The sequence below is a fragment of the Canis lupus genome, chromosome 28 (assembly GCF_011100685.1).
Source record: "Canis lupus familiaris isolate Mischka breed German Shepherd chromosome 28, alternate assembly UU_Cfam_GSD_1.0, whole genome shotgun sequence".
NCBI classification, from domain to species: Eukaryota; Metazoa; Chordata; class Mammalia; order Carnivora; family Canidae; genus Canis; species Canis lupus.
This window is the reverse complement of record NC_049249.1, coordinates 13,213,336-13,232,156: the sequence shown is the minus strand read 5'-3', so window position 1 is coordinate 13,232,156 and position 18,821 is coordinate 13,213,336. Positions and strand designations below refer to the sequence as shown.

General features: G+C 40.6%; 2 protein-coding genes across 8 annotated transcripts in view; both read left to right on the top strand.

Annotated features, from left to right (window-relative positions):
- Positions 1 to 21: 21 nt before the first annotated feature.
- On the top strand, positions 22 to 4,066 carry BLOC1S2 (biogenesis of lysosomal organelles complex 1 subunit 2). Of its 3 annotated transcripts, none has more exons than XM_038578522.1 (5): positions 22 to 138; positions 464 to 580; positions 1,085 to 1,204; positions 1,893 to 1,997; positions 3,569 to 4,066. In XM_038578522.1, the coding sequence occupies exons 1-5, from the start codon at positions 78 to 80 to the stop codon at positions 3,598 to 3,600; spliced, it is 435 nt and encodes a 144-aa protein (XP_038434450.1). In that variant the 5' UTR covers positions 22 to 77; the 3' UTR covers positions 3,601 to 4,066. The 3 variants fall into 3 exon arrangements, with proteins under 3 accessions (XP_038434450.1, XP_038434451.1, XP_038434452.1); XM_038578523.1 differs by having other exon boundaries at positions 96 to 238; XM_038578524.1 differs by lacking the exon at positions 22 to 138 and adding an exon at positions 162 to 304.
- Positions 4,067 to 11,017: 6,951 nt separating this feature from the next.
- Positions 11,018 to 18,821, top strand: part of CWF19L1 (CWF19 like 1, cell cycle control) — a 29,391-nt gene continuing 21,587 nt past the window's right edge. For 2 of the 5 annotated variants that reach the window (XM_038578519.1, XM_038578517.1), the window contains exons 1-5: positions 11,018 to 11,174; positions 13,226 to 13,310; positions 14,137 to 14,215; positions 14,969 to 15,070; positions 17,577 to 17,791. In XM_038578519.1, the coding sequence (XP_038434447.1) occupies positions 11,152 to 11,174; positions 13,226 to 13,310; positions 14,137 to 14,215; positions 14,969 to 15,070; positions 17,577 to 17,791 (504 nt within the window). In that variant the 5' untranslated portion in view covers positions 11,018 to 11,151. Of the gene's footprint in view, positions 11,175 to 12,486; positions 13,043 to 13,225; positions 13,311 to 14,136; positions 14,216 to 14,968; positions 15,071 to 17,576; positions 17,792 to 18,821 lie in introns of those variants that run through there. The other 3 variants (XM_038578520.1, XM_038578518.1, XM_038578521.1) reach the window with 3 other exon arrangements.

Here is an 18,821-nt window from a genome sequence, read left to right as displayed (position 1 = left end):
CGGGGCGGGGCGGGGCGGGGCACGCGCGGCGCGCAGGCGCGGGCAGCCCAACTACCGGAAGCAGCGCGGGGCCCGGCATGGCGGCGGCGGCGGCGGCCGAGGGTGTCCCCTCGACCCAGAGAGAGGAGCCGGTTCGAGGTACGCAGAGTAGATGGGCATGAAGTGCCCAGCAGGAGGCCGGGGGCTCACCTGGCCGGAGCGAGCAGGTCGGAGGGGCGCACCTGAGCGGGCGACTGAGGTGATTTGGCCACGGGATCGGGCTTGAGCCAAGGGCGAGTGCAAGGGAACGGAGTCGGTGTGTCAGGTGGGCAAGGACGAAGTGAGGGTCTTGAAATTATGGCACGTGGAGAATGGGGCCGACTTGATCGAATGAGGACACGGGAGGCGGTGTGGGGAGAGGATGCCGTGGCTGGGTTAGGACCCGGTGCAGGGCCCGACCCGTCCTCGTTCTCCTTTGATTCAGACGATGCCGCCGTGGAGACAGCTGAGGAAGCAAAGGAGCCGGCTGAGGCTGACATCACTGAGCTCTGCCGGGACATGTTCTCCAAAATGGCAACTTACCTGACTGGAGAACTGACGGGTGAGGCGGGGTGTGGGCTGACTGGGGTGCTGCCCTGCGCCGCTCGCTCGCTCGCTGGAGCGGCACTTGGGCTCTGGGGGCTGTGCGCTGCCTTAGCCGCGTCGGTGTGTGGCTCCCTCCGCAACACTCCGCGTGCCCTGAAAGATGCCTGTTGGAAGTTTTATATATACTTAGGATGCAATCCCTCAAATAACATGTTTTCATACCATAGGAAAACCAAGGCTATGTCACCTCTTTTTTCTTAAGACATGAATTTATTATTTCCCTTTTTAACCAAGAGTCTGAAGTCATTGGATCTTATTTGGTTTAAATAGTTAGCTGATTAGTATCTGAGTTTCTACTTAGACATTCAGAGTACACAGGCTGGGTATAAATGTCATAAATCAGTAGTGGCCTGCTCCTTTGACATTCTTGGGGTCCTGCCTTGAACTACCATTTGGCCTATGATTCCACATTCTGGTGATCTGTGACAAATCGTAAAGACATCTTCTGTTTATTTTAAAGCCACCAGTGAAGACTATAAGCTCCTGGAAAATATGAATAAACTAACCAGCCTGAAGTATCTTGAAATGAAAGATATCGCTATAAACATTAGTAGAAACCTAAAGGACTTAAACCAGAAATGTAAGTAATACTTTTTATAATTAAACATGTTTGTATTTAATATTCTTTTGTGCTTGGGTTTGTAGAGAAGTGGAAGGGTCATGGCACCTGTCCTGAGGGAGCTCATTCTCTAAAAGTAAATCACGAAGTTAAGGGAATTTCTGCCATATTGAGGATTAGCATGTTTTGGTATGGTTATTTCTGCTTCTGAATCTTGATTTGATCAGTTTATTCCTGGAAAGGGATAGGGGAAAAGAGGGGTGGTTAGATTCTAGTGAATTTATTTAACAATGAAATCCATAAAGGACTACTCTATAAGCAGAAAACCAGAGCATCTTTAAATGTTACACTGGTAGGATGTATTTTTCCATTTTTCCATATTTGTGTTCCTTCTCTGTGGGCACTCTTTGTTGGTAGGGGATTACTCAAGAAACTGACTCGGGAATGGAAAGATTGCTGGAGGAGCAAAGAATCTAAAAGAGGATTGTTCATGGATGAGAGAGACTTGCTTTGTCCAGCTCACAGTTCTGCTTGGTCAGCTGGCTGCTGCCTGCTAGTGTTTGTCCTGCGATTGATCAGAATCCTGTCACCCGGCTAGTGTGTCTGGGGCACAGCTGGCGGGACACTAGTACTGTTACTTCCCACTCTGTGTTTTTCTGCACTCCGTGTTGAGGCTTTATGAACGTGTGGTCTGTCTTTGTTTTCAAAGATGCTGGACTGCAGCCTTATCTGGATCAGATCAATGTAATTGAAGAGCAAGTAGCAGCTCTGGAGCAGGCAGCCTACAAGTTGGATGCATATTCAAAAAAACTGGGTAATCATTTTCATTTCTTTTTTAATTTAATAAGGGTACCCTGTCTGTCCCCCCCCGCCCCCCCCACCCCGCTGTATGATCTTACCTGCTAGGATAGTTAACATTTATGGTGTGCCTGTAATGATCTATTTTAATTAATCTTCACAAAAACCTAGTGAGAGTGATTTTTTTTTTCCCTTAAAGATTTTATTTATTTATTTATGAGACACAGAGAGAGGCAGAGACATAGGCAGAGGGAGAAGCAATCCCAGGAGCCTGGATCACCACCTGAGCTCAACCACTGAGCCACCCGGGTGCCCCGGGTAATTTTTTATTAGTAGTAGTAATAAAAATACGATTTCCTGAGTACTTAATGATATATATTAGGCACCGTTCTTAGTGCTTTACATGTATTAAGCTTTTTCTCCTCCCATAATGTATAAGATGTGATTTTTATCCCCATTCTTTGGAGGAGTAAACTGGTCGAAGGGGTTAACTTGCGTAAGGTTACAAAACTAGCATGTGAAAGAGCTATATTCCAAACCAGGTCTGTTTGATTACAAAGCTCAAGCTCTTAAAACTGTGGTTCAGCAGACCGAAGCAGCTTTAGTAATGTGAATAAATGTCTTAAAAAATAGAGAAGTTATAGATTTTTCTTGAAAGATTGTTCTTCTTTTAAGGAGGAAACTGGTACCTGTATTGTTGATGGTTTGCTAACTGGCTCTGGCTCTTATATCCATGATTAAAAACAATGTAGTTGTCTTTATCCTAGGTAATAATTTACAGATTATTTTATTTTCATCATTGACAATTTCTTACTACTTCAGGAGAGAAGTCTGTAAAAGATTGAGATTTGAGATGAGTGTGATTAACATTTTCATTATCCACATTTACTAAATGGTGACTGTGAACCGTACTATATATATAGAAGGCATCATACCAGATGCTTTCAGGGTTTGTTCTGTTTTGTTTTCAAGGTTTTAAAGAAAAAGATAATCTATCACATTAAGAGGCTTATTTGATGGTCTTTTAAATCTCTGTGTCTTTCAAAATTGCTTTCCCATAGTGAGGTGTAGGAATAAGAAAATAAAAGGGGAAACATACATTTATACAACTGGAGAGTTCCAGTCTGGCTCCCAGAGAGTGCCTGGGGCAGTGCCTGGAGCAGTGCCTGGAGAAGCAGTTTTCTGTGCTTAGTAAGGCTCCCCGTGACTCAAGTGCCAGTAGATCTGCTTAATCCTGGTGGAGCCGTCTGAGCAGGTGCTTGTAAATTAGGAACTTGTTCCTAATTCTGTGTGTGTGTGTGTGTGTGTGTGTGTACATGTTTGTCTCCTAATTTTAAGTTGTACACACACAATTTTAAGTCGATGATAGATATCCAAATATCTGTCCTTAGCTAATATGATAGTTAACATTTATGATATGCCTCCAATATGAACCCAGTTTGGACAGATTATGAGATTGAAGCCAATAGACTTTTTTTTTTTTAATATAATAGATATTGTTGAATGTGCCTGGAAATGCTGACTAAAAAGATCTTTTAAAGAGCTGGTTTTAAAAGATTTAACTTCCTCTCCCTATCTCCCTGGCAGAAGCCAAGTACAAGAAGCTGGAGAAGCGATGAAAAACTTAATCCTCTGGAACGAAGTCTTTTTTTTAACATGGAGGAACGTTTTATAAGACCTGACTCCTGAGGCTGATGAATTGTTAAAACTCCTCAAAAGGAAACTACGCTGGTCGTCCTAGAAACATCCAACATTGGAGTAAACTGGAGGACTGTGACTACTCCTGAACTTCTTTTGAGGCAGTATCCCTCAGAAACTCACACCTATAACTCCTTACCTTTTACTTGAAAGTTTCATCATCCACTCAGGACAGAGTCTCTCAGAGCTCAGGATAAACTTGGGCTTGCCAGTAGAATCAAATGAGAGGACTTACTTTCTCTCATAGTGGTTGATTACTACATTATTTTCTTAATGGCTGGTTTTTGAGTTTCTGTGTCAACAGTTTTTTTCTATTAATGATGCTAATATATTGCTAATAAGATCCTAAATTAAAAAAAAGAAAACAAACTTGTTCTTTATAGATTATCACCTTGTGAATGTCAGTAATTTGCTTTTCCATGACATTACAAATAACAGAAAATCTTAAAATTATTTCAGGTTGAGTCTTCTAGACTGAGCAGAAGCAGTAAAAAGGAGTGTTTTGATAGCTTGATGTATGTGATGGGCTCCTCCTATCTCTTCTCTGTGTGAGTCAGATGTCTGGAGATGGATGACATCTTGACATGTGCTCCCTTTTGGAACTGTGATACAGAGAAACAGTGTGTATGCTGTGTATGTGTTAGATGATGAAGTAGGGCTGCCACTTCTAAAATAAAGCATTTTCTAAAATGTGCCTGCAGGGTCAAGGCAGGGGGATCCTAGGGAGGACCTTTCAGACTAAAGACATCAAGGGATGAGGGATACTGACTGGCCAGTCTAGTTTGGAAGACAGGCATCCTTATTCAGAATTGGGTGTTAGCTAGGAAGGTGTCTGAGGTCATCAATTCTGTGTCCAAAAAGAGTTCATAGCTCTGTTTCTGTCCTTTCCCACTACGTCTGTTCCAGACCATTATTTGTCCTCTGCTCTGCTGCACTATAGCTGTGTCTCCTCACCACAATGATCCCTCCAATGCACCTTCCACAATGTTGTCAGAACAATCTTTCCAAAATGTAAAGTGGCCATGTTACCCCACCTGCTTAGAATCCTTTGGTGACTTCTCACAGCCTCTTTGAAAAAGCCAGACTATTTTTGTTTGTTTTTTTTTAACTCAGAAACCAAAATTTTAATGACATACTTCAGTTCACTTGTGTGTTTCTGAGGATGAACTAGTCTAGTAGAATTCCCTTTGGTTCTTTAATTAAACTTTCTTTTTTACGTAAGATTTAAAATGTTTGGCCAGATATATATTCTGAACATTGGAGTTGATACATGTAGTACAAACTCCCCAGTTACATTTAGGATACAGGGTTCTCAGAAGATAAGAGCTGAAAATACAGTTTTCTTCTGTGTGTGTGTGTGTATGTGTTGCAGAGGAGTGGAGGGTGTAAGTTCTTACTTTTTTTTTTTTCCAGCTTTATTGAATCATAATTGACATAAAACATTGTGTAAGTTTAAGATGTATGATATGATGATTTGGTATATGTATATATTGTGAAATGACTCCCATAATAAGGTTAGCTGAAATAGCCATCACTCCACATAGTTACCTTGTGTGTGTGTGTGTGTGTGTGTGTGTGTGGTAAGAACATTTAAGATCTACTCTCTTAGCAACTTTCAGATACAGTAGACCTATGAACAGCATGTGTTTGAACTGTATAAGTCTGTTTATATGCAGATGTTTTTAGATAGGGTACTATATGTGTATTTTTTCATGATTTTCTTAATATTTTTTATTCTCTAGCTTACTTTATTGTAAGAATACAGTACATAATACATATAACATGCAAAATACATGTTAATTGTTTATGTTATTGGTAGGGCTTCCAGTCAACTGTGGGGGTGTCAAAGTCATATACAGATATTTGACTATGCAAGTGGTCAGTGCCCCTAACCCCTGGGTGGTTCAAGGGTAAACTGTATATGATACAGTATCATTAACTACAGTCACCATGCTGTACATTAGATCCCCAGAACTTACTCATAATTGGAAGTTATAACCCTAGACCAACATTTCCCTATTCCCCCTGCCTCCCTTCCAACTCCTCCTAACCACCAGTCTACTCTGTTTCTATGGGTGCAGTTTTAGATTTCATGTGAGATCATACAGTAATTTGTCTTTTTCTGACTTACTGCACTTCGCATAATGGCCTTGAGATTCATCCATGTTATTGCAAATGGCAGGATTTCCTTCTTTCTTCATTGTAAATATATATACTATGTTTTCTTCATTTATCCGTCGGTAGACACTTAGGTTGTTTTCGCGTATTAGCTATCATGAATAATGCTGCTACGAATGTAGGGGTACAGATATCTCATGATTTCATTTCCTTTGGATATATACCCAGAAATGAGATTGCTAGATAATATGATAGTTCTAATTTCTTGAAGAAGCTTCATGCTGTTTTCCATAGTGGCTGTACTAATTTGCATTCTCCCCAGCAGTACATAAGGGTTCGCTTTTCTCTGCAGCCTCATCAGTATTATCTCTTTGGTAATAGCCATTCTAACTGTTGTGAGGTATGAGGTACTGATAAGCCACAATGAGATATCAGCCAGTTAGAATGCATAGCACCTTTTCATGGACGTATTGGCCATTGATAGTCTTTGGAAAAATGCCTACTTGTGGCCTTTGCCTATTTTTAAAATCAGAATATTTGCTTTTTTTTTTTTTTTTTTGCTATTAAGTTCCTTATGTTTTTTGGGTATTAACCCCGTATCTGATAGTTTGCAAATATTTTCTGTCATTCCGTAGGTTGCATTTTCATTTTGCTGATTGTACCTTTTGCTGTGCAGAAGCTTTTTTGTTTGATGTAGTCCCACTTTTTAATGCTTGTTTTTGTTTCTTGTGCTTTTGGTGTCATACCCAAAAAATTTTTGCCAAGACCAATGTCAAAATGCTTCTTGTTTCTTTTAGGAGTTTTATAGTCTCAGGTCTTATATTTAAAACTTTAACCCATTTTGAATTAATGCTTATGAGTGGTGTAAGATAGGGGTCCAGTTTCATTCTTTTACATGTGAATATCCAGTTTCCCAATACCATTTATTGAAGAGACTATCCTTTCCCCATTAAGTATTCTTGGCTCCTTTGTCAAATATTAGCTGACTGTATATGCTAGGTTCATTTCTGTGCTCTTGATTCTGCTCCATTGGTCTATGTAACTGTTTTTAGGTCAGTACTATACTGTTTTGATTACTATCACTTTGTAACATAGTTTAAAATCAGGAAGTGCGATACTTCAAGCTTTGTTCTACTTTCTCAAGACTGCTTTGGCTATTCAGGGTCTTTTGTGGTTCTGTACAAATTTTAGGATTTTTTTTTCTATTTCCGTGAAAAATGCCGTTGGATTTTGATGGGGATTCCATTGAATCTATATATGGCTTTGGGTAGTATGGACATTTTAACTATTAATTCTTCCTCATCCGCAAGCACAAAATATCTTTCCACTTATTTGTATCTTCTTCAATTTCTTTCATCAGTATCTTATGGTTTTCAGTATACGGATCTTTCACCTTTTTGGTTAAATGTGTTCCTAAGTATATTACTGTTTTTGATCCTATTACAAATGAGGTTGTTTTCTTTATTTCTTTTTCAGATAGCTTGTTATTAGTGTATACAAACACAACTGATTTTTGTATGTTGATTTTGTATCCTGCAACGTTACTGAATTCATTGATTAGTTCTGTTTTTTTTTTTTGAGTATTTAGGATTGTTTATATATAAGATGATGTTATCTGCAAACAGAGACAGTTTTACTTCTTCCTTTCCAATTTGGATGCCTTTTATTTCTTTGTCCTGCCTAATTGTTCTGGCTAGAACTGGTACTATGTTGAATAGAAGTGGTAAGAGTGGGCACCCTTGTCTTGTTCCTGATCTTAGAGGAAAAGCCTTCACCCTTTCACTATTGAGTATGTTGTTAGCTGTGGGCTTGTCATATTATTGCCTTTTTATTTTGAGGTACATGCCTTCTGTGCATAATTTTGCTGGGAGTTTGTTTTTTGTTTTTGTTTTTTTTTAAATCCTGAGAGGATGTTGAATTTTGTCACCTGCTTCTACATCTTTTGAGATGATCATATGATTTTTATTTTTCATTCTATAAATGAGGTTTACTGAATTTATTGATTTCAATATGTTGAACCATCCTTACATCCCAGGGACAAGTCCCACTTGGTCACGGTGTATGATCCCTTTAAGATGCTGTGGAATTCATTTTGCCAGTATTTTGTTGAGAATTATATATCTATATTCATCAGGGATATTGGCATGTAGTTTTCTTACAGTATCCTTATCCTGGCTGACTTTGGTATGGGCTAACGCTGACCTCGTATAATGAGTCTGGGAGTGTTCCTTTCTCTTTAATTTTTTGGAAGAGTTTGAGAAAGACTGGCATTAATTCTTTAAATGTTTGGTAGAATTCATGAAATAATCTGGTCCTGGATTTTCTTTGTTGGGAGTTTTTTATTACTGATTCAGACTCCTTACTCAATGGTCTGTTCAGATTTTCTATTTCTTCTTGATTCCGTCTTTTAAGTTTTACATTTGTAGAAATCTATCCATTTCTTGGTTGTCCAATTTATTGGTATATAATTGTTCATAGTGGTCTGTTGTAATCTTTATATTTCTGTGGTATCAGTTGAAATGTCTCCTTTTTCACTGATAATTTTATTTACTTGAGTCCCTTTTTCTTGATTAGTTTATTTTTATTTATTTTTTAAAAGATTTGATTTATTTATTCATGAGAGACACAGAGAGAGGCAGAGACATAGGCAGAGGGATAAAGAAGCAGGCTCTCTGCAGGAGCCTGACATGGAACTCGATCCCAGGACCCCGGGATCATAACCTGAGCCAAAGGCAGACGCTCAACCACTGAGCCACCCAGGTGCCCCCTTTTGATTAGTTTAGCTAAAAGTTTGTCAATTTTATCTTTTTCAAAAACTAACTCTTAGTTTCATTGAAACTTTTCTATTGTTTTCCTATTCTCTGTATCATTTATTTATGCTGTAATCTTTGTAATTTCCTGCCTCCTGCTTACTTTGGGCTCAGTTTATTTTCCTTTTTCTAGTTCTTTGATGTGTAATGTTAACTTGTTTATCAGAGACACTTCTTTTTTCTTAATATAGATATTAACAGTTATCAACTTTCCTCTTAGAACTTTTTGTTGCAGTCCATAAGTTTTGGTCTGTTGTGTTTCCATTTTCATTTGTCTCAAGATATATATTTTTTTTCTTTTAAAGATTTTATTAATTTATTCATGAGAGACAGAGAGACAGAGACACAGGCAGAGGGAGAAGCAGGCTCCATGTAAGGAGCCTGATGTGGGACTCGATCCTGGATCTCAGGATCATGCCCTGAGCCAAAGGACGCTCAACCACTGAGCTGCCCAGGCATCCCTATTTTTTATTTTTCTTTGTGATTTCTTCTTTGGTCTATTAGTTGTTTAGGAGTGTGTTGTTTAATTTCTATGTATTTTTTAGCTTTCTAATTTTGTTCCTTATTTCTTACTGAACTCTAGTTTCATATTGTGGTTGAAAAGATGTTTGATGTAATTTCTACGTACTTGAATTTGTTGAGGCTTTTTTAATGGCCTAACATATCTATCCTGGAGGAATTTTCCATGCACTTGAGAAGAATGTGTATTCTAAAGCCAGACTTCTTAGCATGCATCAAAACCCCTGTTTCTTTCATTTTTTTTTCAATTTCATTTACTCTGACACACTGTATTCAGCTGTCTTGAGCTAGCTTAACTTCCTGTGGATGAGCTTCCTATCCATAAACTTTATATTTCAGAGTAGATTTAAATTTGCAAGAGGTGGGGGCACCTGGGTGGCTTAGTGCTTGAGCCTCTGCCTTTGGCTCAGGTGGTGATCCTGGGTTCCTGGGATGGAGTCCACATCAGGCTCCCAATAGAGAACCTGGTTTTCCCTCTGCCTAGGTCTCTGCTTCTCTATGTCTCTCATGAGTAAATAAACCTTAAATTTTTTTTTTTTTTTGCAAGAGGTATAAAGGTAATATAGAATTCCCCTGATGAGTTTTCATATCTTACTGCTTGTTTCTTCTGCCTGAAGTTATTACTCTGTGCATGTTTGGCACATTCCTACTCTTCTAGATTCAGTCTTGATTTCTACTCCTGGGCTATGCTGGATTGCCCCCAAAGTAGTAAAGACACATGCTTAGTGTGCCATCAAAGTAGGGGCATCAATAGTTAATGAGACAGGGAATTTAGTATTTCCCTCCAAAGTAAGGAAAACCAGAGCTTTGTGGTTCTTCCTTAAACTTATTATCTATGTTTTAATTTTTTAATTACTTAGCTGACCTTAGTGAATTTCTCCTGCCCCTCTGTTGTCAGAAACCCATTTGTTTCCATTTCCTTATATACTGTTGTCTCCTACAACAAATTGGACAGAACTCCCACAAAAGGTCAGTGTCGGGATCCCTGGGTGGCTCAGCGGTTGAGCGCTTGCCTTCGGCCCAGGGTGTGATCCTGGAGTCCCGGGATCGATTTCTGCATCCGGCTCCCTGCATGGAGCTTGCTTTTCCTTTTGCCTAGGTCTCTGCGCCTCTCTCTCTCTTTCTCTCTGTGTGTCTCTCATGAATAAATAAAAAATCTTTAAAAAGCCAATGTCATGGAGGCAAAACCAAAAAGGTCCGTGGGCCATTGATTTAAACAGACTAGAGAGGGAACTGAATACAAGATAGAAACTTAATTGTATTCTGAATTAAAACAAGTCCCAGATATTAAAGAGATTGGGGGAGGGACACACAAATGGAGTACTTTAAATACGGATATATTAATCATATGGATGATATTATTGAATTAATTCTCTTGGGTGTGTTAATGGTATTTTGGTGATGGAGGGGATGTCCTTTTCTTAGGAAATGCATGCTGAGGTAATCTTGATGTCTGCAATTTACTTTCAAATGATAAAGCGAGAAGTGCTGTGCACCTTGAAGGAAAGGGAAAGGGAGGAAGAAAATGTGGCAACCTGTTGACACTTTCTGTGTCAAGGTGATCACCATTATTCTTTAACTTTAGGATGGGTTAAAAACTGACCAAATAAACGTGTGCACAGGGAGTCTGACTGTCTTGCCCGCTGGACTGATACGATTAGCTTCGGTTAGGGCCCAACGTTGTATCGAAAACTTTCTCGTGGCTCGATAACTTCAATTGCTCTGTAATAATCATAACTGGAATCCTTTTTTTATCATCGCCCCTCCCTCTCGCCCTTCCTCTCGCCCTTCCTCTCGCCCTCCCTCTCCCTCCCTCTCCCGCTCGCGCTCCCCTTCCTGGGTTGGTCTTGAGCGCCAAGCCACCGCAGAGAGGCTTCTGTCCCTCGGCGCTCTCCGTAGGTCAGCGAACCCTCATTGGCTGGGTGCCCTCGCGACGTCAGCGTAGTGCTGCCGCCGTTTTTCAGAGGAGTGTGGTTTCAGCGTCTCAATTTTTGGTGGTCGTGCTGGTCCAGGCTGTTGGAACAAATGGCTCAGAAACCGCTGCGCCTGTGAGTGACCGGAGCCCAGCGGCGCGCGCCCGTGTGCGAGTGCGAGTGCGAGTGCGCGCGCGCGCGGACCTGCTGGCCGGGGGCTTTCTCGCGCCTGGATGGGAGGAGGGCAAGGCGGGGGTGGGAGCGTGGGAGCGGCTGGTGAGCCCAGGCCGGGTCTTTGCCTGGCCGGAGCAGGTCTGTCTTCGCTTCCCAGAGGGGGCCCTCGGCGACACACGCTGGAAGAGGCGGAAGCTCCCAACGTCAGGCCTCCTCCGTCTCAGGCCTCTGACACATTTCCCCTTCACGTCTCCGCACCCCCCGTTTATTTATTGACAATTCCTAGCCGTGGGCTCCGCTGGTGGGCCCTGGTCAGTTGTGAACAGACTTGATAGATAGGGCTCCTGCCCAGGCGCACTTTTTTGGGGAGGAGGAGGCGCTGGAGTGAAGAGACTCCATCCACCTATTGAATATTTATTAAACAATCGCAGTGTGCCAGGCACTGTGCTAGACATCGCACAGATGGAGTTCCTGCCTTCACGGAGCTTAGAGTCTTGAGCAGATACCAATCAAAGAATCCAGATGAATGCAAAATTATGGTGGTGATAAACGTCAGGAAGAAAAGCTGCAGGGTTCTGGGAGGGGATAAAATAGGGGTATTGAGCTTATTGTGAGAAACAGGAGAGGGAGGATTGAGCCCTGGTTAATATTTTTGTCTTTATTCTAAAGTCCTTGAAATGCCAAAGAACTCCGTGGCAGGATCAAATTTTTTTTTTGTTTTGGAAAGCGATTCTGGCTGCGGTGTGAGCACAAATCAGAGCCAAAGAAGAGGGCAGCTAGGATTAGGTAGAGTGATGGTAGAAGAGAAGTGCAGGGATTCAAGGCTTATAGTAAGGAGTTGAAATTAACAAGGCTTGGAGATGGTTTAGTTTGAGAAGGAGTTAGCACTGTGGGATCCTAGATTTCTGCCCTTCAGTGGGATAGGAAACACTGGGAAAGGTCCTAGTTGAGGAGGTGAACTTTGAGATGGATATACTGGGTGCTGGCTCTCCGAGAAACAATTTTAATTCCATGTGACAACTACTACGAGAGAGGAAGTGCAGGCTCCTGTGGGAGCACCGGTAATTAATGACTGGTAGGGACTCGAGGGCGTCCTAGAAGAGGTGGTGCTCAGAAGGTAAATAAAAACACGTAGTAGTTTGTTACAGAGCTTGCTCTGAGATGCTGTATGGGTTTCTGAAGTTTGAGAAGAAAGTGACTTTCTGAGCCAGTCAAGAAGGCTTTAGAGATGTGTTGGGCCTTGAAGGGTGGGAAAAATTTAGATTCAGAGTGGGTAGGGTGGGGCTTTTAGGAAAGGTAACTACCTTAGGGAATGGCAGAGACAGAGTGATCAAACTGACCATAGGGGAGATTTCTGCTATGGAAACTCGAAGGATCAAAGACTTGTAGAAGCTCTTACTACTTTTTATGTCTCTGCCCCTTAACACTTAACACTTTACACATACCTCTTATTGTAGCCTTCTTCATATAAGTTTGTATCAGAGTGTCTCCCCTTCCCTGATTGTCAGCCTTTTGAGGTTTGAACTAAATCTTTCTCCTTTTTACTCCTAATGTGTTCTTCGCATAGTACCAGGCATAGTGCCTTAGCATATTGTAGGTGTCCATACATGGTTGTCAAATGGATGACTGATAGTGGCATTGGAAAGGAAAAGGGTGGAATGAATGTGAAAGATGTTTGGAAAATGGGATTGATGAGACTTGATGACTGGATGGGGGATTTTTGACTCTTGAAGACCAACTTGGCAAAACAGCCATCCACAAACCTTGGGAAGTGAGGAGAAGAAGTTGGTTCCATTTTGGAGGAAATGATAAACTAACTTTTAGATGTGGTGAGTTGAAAGTTTTGGTGACCTTTAGGTGGAGCTGCCCCAAGATCACATGTGCTGAACCTCTCCAGTACCTCAGAGGAACTGAGTCCCATACCTACCTTATCCGGGAAGACTAATATGTACCAAGCCCGGCAGGCCATTCATGTTTCCTGGACTCCCTTAACATTTATCTCTTGTTTGCAGCTTGGCATGTGGAGATGTTGAAGGAAAATTTGATGTTTTATTCAATAGAGTTCGAGCAATTCAGAAGAAAAGTGGAAACTTTGATGTAAGACATTTCCTGTTACTGAATCTAATTTTACTGTTATACTCAAACATGCTGAAATAAAGCTTGGACTTTATTCCTTTCTCAGTTGAACGCATACTTTCCCTTTTTGTTAGACTGAGTTCCTTTTGTGATTGTAGGAACTTAGTAGCTGTGGAATGGTAGGGAAAGGGAGACCTCTGTACTTTTTTATACTTTTTGAATTTGAATGTTACTTTCTTACTGTGCACAAAACTGAAAACAGTTGAGCAAAACCTCCCCAGGTGATTCTAGCCCCTGGGTTTGGGAACCTCATGTGTATTTCATGAGTGTGTGGTATGGATTAAGTCTGATAACATGTGCAAATGCTTCACAAACTGAAGAGCCTTATATAAATGTTATGTAGGGTTGCCAACTAGAATGTAAGCCCCCAGGAAACAGAAGAGTATTCTAGGTATGGGGACAAGCTGTTCATGGGTTAAAAAATGGAGTAAAGACAACAGTCAGGAATGTGGTTTTTTTCCCTGTGTCTCTCAGGGTATTTAGTACTTAAAGTTTTGTGTTTCAAGACAGATTCTTGGAAGTAGATTTCTCCATCTTTCCCTGACTCCCTCCTCCCCATCCCAGCTTGAGTTTAATAGCCAGCGAGCCAAAATTTAGTAATTTATAGAATCAGATCAACTACTGTAGTTGCTGCTGAAGAATTATATATTAAGATTCTGTAAATGATTAAGGAAAAAAAACCTACTTTGAGGCTGTTAAGTAGGCTATTTAGCTGGATTATGTTAATATCAATTATGTACTATTTAATTTAAAAAAATCTCATATCTGTTTAAAAAACTCATTTTAGCTGCTGTTGTGTGTAGGAAATTTCTTTGGCTCCACTCCAGATGCTGAATGGGAGAAGTATAAAACTGGCATCAAGAAAGGTATAGAAATTATTTTTATTTAACAAATGGTTTCTAACAAGGTTTTAAGGTTACATAATTCTTGCTGGGTTGTTTTTCATACATATTAATTATTTAAGAATTTCCCTTTGAGCTCCACCTGGAGCTGGGAAGGATGCTTATATGCATCTAAATGTTCATGTTTTGATTTGGTTGGATTTGGTTTAGAAAAATAATTCTCAGGATGCCTGGATGGCTCAGTAGGTTGAGTGTCCAACTCTTGATTTTAACTCAGGTCATGATCTCAGGGTTGTGGGATTGAGCTCCACTTTAAGCTCTGTGCTCAGTGGGGAGTTTGCTTGAGATTCTCTCTCTCCCTCTGCCCCTTCCCTCGTTCATGCTCGTGCATGCTCTGTCTCTTTCAAATAAATAAATAAATCTTAAAAAAAAAAAAAGAAAAATCATTCTCTTCTAAGTAGGCAGGAATTGAAGAAATGCAACCATATGTGTCCTTTCCTTTTTCCAGTTTGAGTGGCTTTTTTATGAAGCTCTTTAGGGTCTATGTTTCTCTTATTATACAGTAACCATCTTCTTTAAGATGTCACTTCATCAGCCAACGATAACTATTAGTCAGGCCACAGGTTGGATAGGATATCCCAAGTGCTCAGCATGTTCCACAAATAGGATTGCAGGTTCATTGCTTTTACGATGATTATTTTTCCTATGGGGAAATATTTCTCAAATTCCAAAGCAGATCTGGTAACTGTATGGTGTCATGTCTGTTTCTTTCACTAGCTCCCATTCAGACATATGTGCTGGGTGCTAATAACCAGGAAACAGTAAAATACTTCCAAGATGCTGATGGGTGTGAGTTAGCTGAAAACATTACTTATCTGGGTAAGTTGATATTTTTTTGTGTTTGTAACCAACATAATAAAATGTCTTCAGGAATTAGTCTCCTGGGAAATTTGTGGCTGGATTCTTCTGCCATTACTGCCCAGAGAATGGGGTTCTTTCCCAAAGTCTGTGTCTCTACCCTTGAGACTCTAGCATTTTTTCCTCTGTATTCTCTCCCTCCTTTTCCCAATCTCCTTGTACTCCCACAACCCAATATATACTCCTGCAGCCAACCACGGAATAAACTATTTGTGGTATACTGAGTACTTAAGGTATAAATTATGTTGAAAAAAATTCCATGTTTGTGGTCTCACCATGTAACATTGCTAGATATATACATCTTTTTAGATTCCTAACTAGCTATATAGCTCTATGTCTCACTAAGCTTTTGGAAATTCAAGTGGTTAGTCCTGATTCTCACATTTTTCACTCCCTTTGTCCTTCTTAGGTTCTGGTCCACTTTTTAATTTCAGGTTAAAGTTGTTCCCTTTTTACACCCAAATCTCTTTTAGTGGTTCTTTTTAGTATCTGGCCATTTAAAAAAGCACTGTCAGATTTTGTTTTTGTTTTTGCCTTATCTGCCGTCTGGCTATGGCTTCTTGGATTATTCGACTCATTTTTTTCTACAATGACTCCACTGTTCTTCACATTTCCTCTTTCTTGGTCTCTGACTTCTCTGGAAAGCTTCTACAATTTCTTTACTGGCCTTTATTCTCTACATCTGGCTGTGGCCCTTATGTAAGCAATCTTATCTCGCTTCAATCATATGGGGCTCCTTCAGGCAAAAAATTGAGGGACAGATTTTTGTTTGTTGTTTTTAACCATTGCTGTGAGATAGACATATTGAAATCCTTTTGTTGTAGATGTTAACATAGGCCTGACTTACGCCAGTTCTTGCAGTAGTTATTAGATTGGATTAAGATTGCCACTGTAGGGATCCCTGGGTGGCGCAGCGGTTTGGCGCCTGCCTTTGGCCCAGGGCGCGATCCTGGAGACCCGGGATCAAATCCCACGTCGGGCTCCCGGTGCATGGAGCCTGCTTCTCCCTCTGCCTATGTCTCTGCCTCTCTCTCTCTCTCTCTCTCTCTCTCTCTGTGACTATCATAAATAATAAATAAAAATTTAAAAAAAAAAAAAAAGATTGCCACTGTAGATATTTATGGCGGCCATTTTACCATATGACTTTAGTGCCAGTAGTGGAAAGAGCAAAGAGGTATTTGGATTATTTCTGTGAAAGAGATTTTTTGAGATCCAGTAGGAGGAGCAAACAATGAACTTGATAGTGAACATGTGATAGTGAGCTTGAAGTGTTGGGAGATCATCCAACATATAGTTGGAAGCGATCTTTCTAGAGTATATAAGCAAGGTCAGTGTGGAGGAATAGGCTTTGGGGAGTTGGTCCCAAAAAGATGAAAAACAAAGTGAGAAGGATCATATGGTTTCAGAGGAAATATAATGAGAAGGAAAGCACAGCTCTGTGGTGGGGGTGTATATCTTCATCCAGGCGTAGGCAAAGAGTGATTAGAGCAGTATTGGGGGGAGGTAAAGATCTTATCAAATTCATAGACTCTAAATGAAGAGAGAGTGGTTTCAGAAACCAGGAGAGACTATTGTCAGTTATAGGGCGATTCACGACCTTTATGAGAATGGTAGGAGAGGGAAACCACAGTGCAGTGGGTTCAGGAGATAAGAAGTGAAGCCCTTAATGCATGGACTGCATTTTTGAGAAATTGGAAACAGAAGAAAAGGCGGTTTCTCTTTCAGTTAGTGTATGTGTTCCCTTTATCAGTTGATCTGTGTGTTAATTGGCATGGTTCTTTATTGCTTAGTATGCCCATTAGTATGTTTAGTACTCTGTTCTTCTCTGAGTGGAAAGAGCTCACTGAGAAGAGTCTCTGTAGGTGAAAGGAAGGTAAAAGTTGATGGAGCTAGGTCTTAAAGGCAACAGGAAGAAGTAGGTTTAATGGCTCAAGCCAGGAATATATTTAAAAGAGGGTAGAGTCTCTAGTTTTGCCCAGTTGCTCTTTCCACATGTTTGCCGTCTGTCATACACTGCTGCCTGCTTGAAGAGCATATGCATTCTAGACTGTATTTTTCTCAGAACTGCTGCTCGTTTTTCCTCACTGCCTCTCCCTGAGTCCGGGTGTCTGGGTTTCTTTTAACCCGTGTAGAGTCTTCTCTAGAAGGCAGGAAGGCTTTTTCTAATCAGTGTTTCCCAACTTTTTTCATTTGTAAGGTACCTGGGGTAAACAGACCAGCCTGTGGGTTCCAGCATCCTTCACATAAGGGCTATTCTCCCTGAATGGGAACACAGTTGTAGCCATCCACCACTGAGTCCCTGCAGGCAGAAGAGAGGCTCTAGAAGAGTCTGTGCTCATTTAGACATGCTGAATGGCAGGGAGGTGGGGGCTTACAGCATGGGGAGAGAGATTTATCACTATAATACTCTGTTCTGCAATTTTGACTAAAACTTGTCCTTTTTTTTTTTTTTTTTTTTTGAACCCAGGTCGTAAAGGTATCTTCACTGGAAGCTCGGGGCTGCAGATTGTGTACCTCAGTGGGACAGAGTCCTTAAATGAGCCGGTCCCCGGTTACAGTTTTAGTCCCAAGGATGTATCTTCCCTGAGGACAATGCTGTGTTCAACATCCCAGTTTAAGGGGGTTGATATCTTGCTCACATCCCCATGGCCCAAGTATGTGGGGAACTTTGGGAATTCTTCTGTGAGTAGTGCTTGTTCAGTTGGAATTTCTATAAGCAAATTGTACTAACTTAATTTGGGACTTTTTTTTCTTTTAATTTAAGATCTTATTTACTTATTTGAGAGAGACAGCACAGAGTGAGAGAGAGAGAGCACAAGCAGGGGAAGGGGCAGGGGGAGGAACAGATTTCCTGCTGAGCAGGGAGCCCAACGCAACTGGGGGCTTGATCCCAGATGCTGGAATCATGACCTGAGCCAAAGGCAAATGCTTACCTGATAGAGCCACCCAGGTGCCCCTTTTTGCTCTTTATATTGAGTATTTCAGCTCTTAGTACCTTTCAGTAGAAATTTTATGTAAATTACTTCAGGATACTTAAAACTATATCAATTGACCAAAGCAAAAACTTTAAAACTGGTTGATCTTATGAAAGCACAATTCACAGATGGGCTTGCTGAAATCTTAATTATAAATGAATGATTCTTTAAATTATTTTCCCTGCTTCAGATGTCTTCTTTCAGGCTTCCTCATAATATGTTTTGAGGGTTCACTAATTTTTAGTGAAAAGATTTACAGCTAGTGGCAGCTTTACAGTTATATTTCTCTTACCTTCCATTCCACATTGTAGCATTTTGGCTTTCAAAATACATTTTTTTAATGGAATTATTATGGGATAAGGGATAGTGATATAAAGATCTAACCTTGAGGCCAATTCCCTGCACTTCGGCAGAAACCTAAAGGAAGCAAGCATAGGACATAAGAAATTCTTGCTTTATTTGGTATAAAACTAATTTTGCTAACTTCTTTTTTTTTGCTAACTTCTTTATCTCCAGCTAATACCTTCTCTTAAGTTCTTAATATAATATTATGGGTGAGAGGTCACATAATTTGTTGTTAATAAAAGCTAGGGGTGGATGAGGAATAAACCTAGTATTTTTGACAAATTTTATGTTACAAACTTTAACAAGGGCATGGTTGCATCCTTCTACAACTACACCTTTCAAACTACACCTTTCTTGGCTGAGGCAAAATGAAGGATTGCAGGCTTATGTCA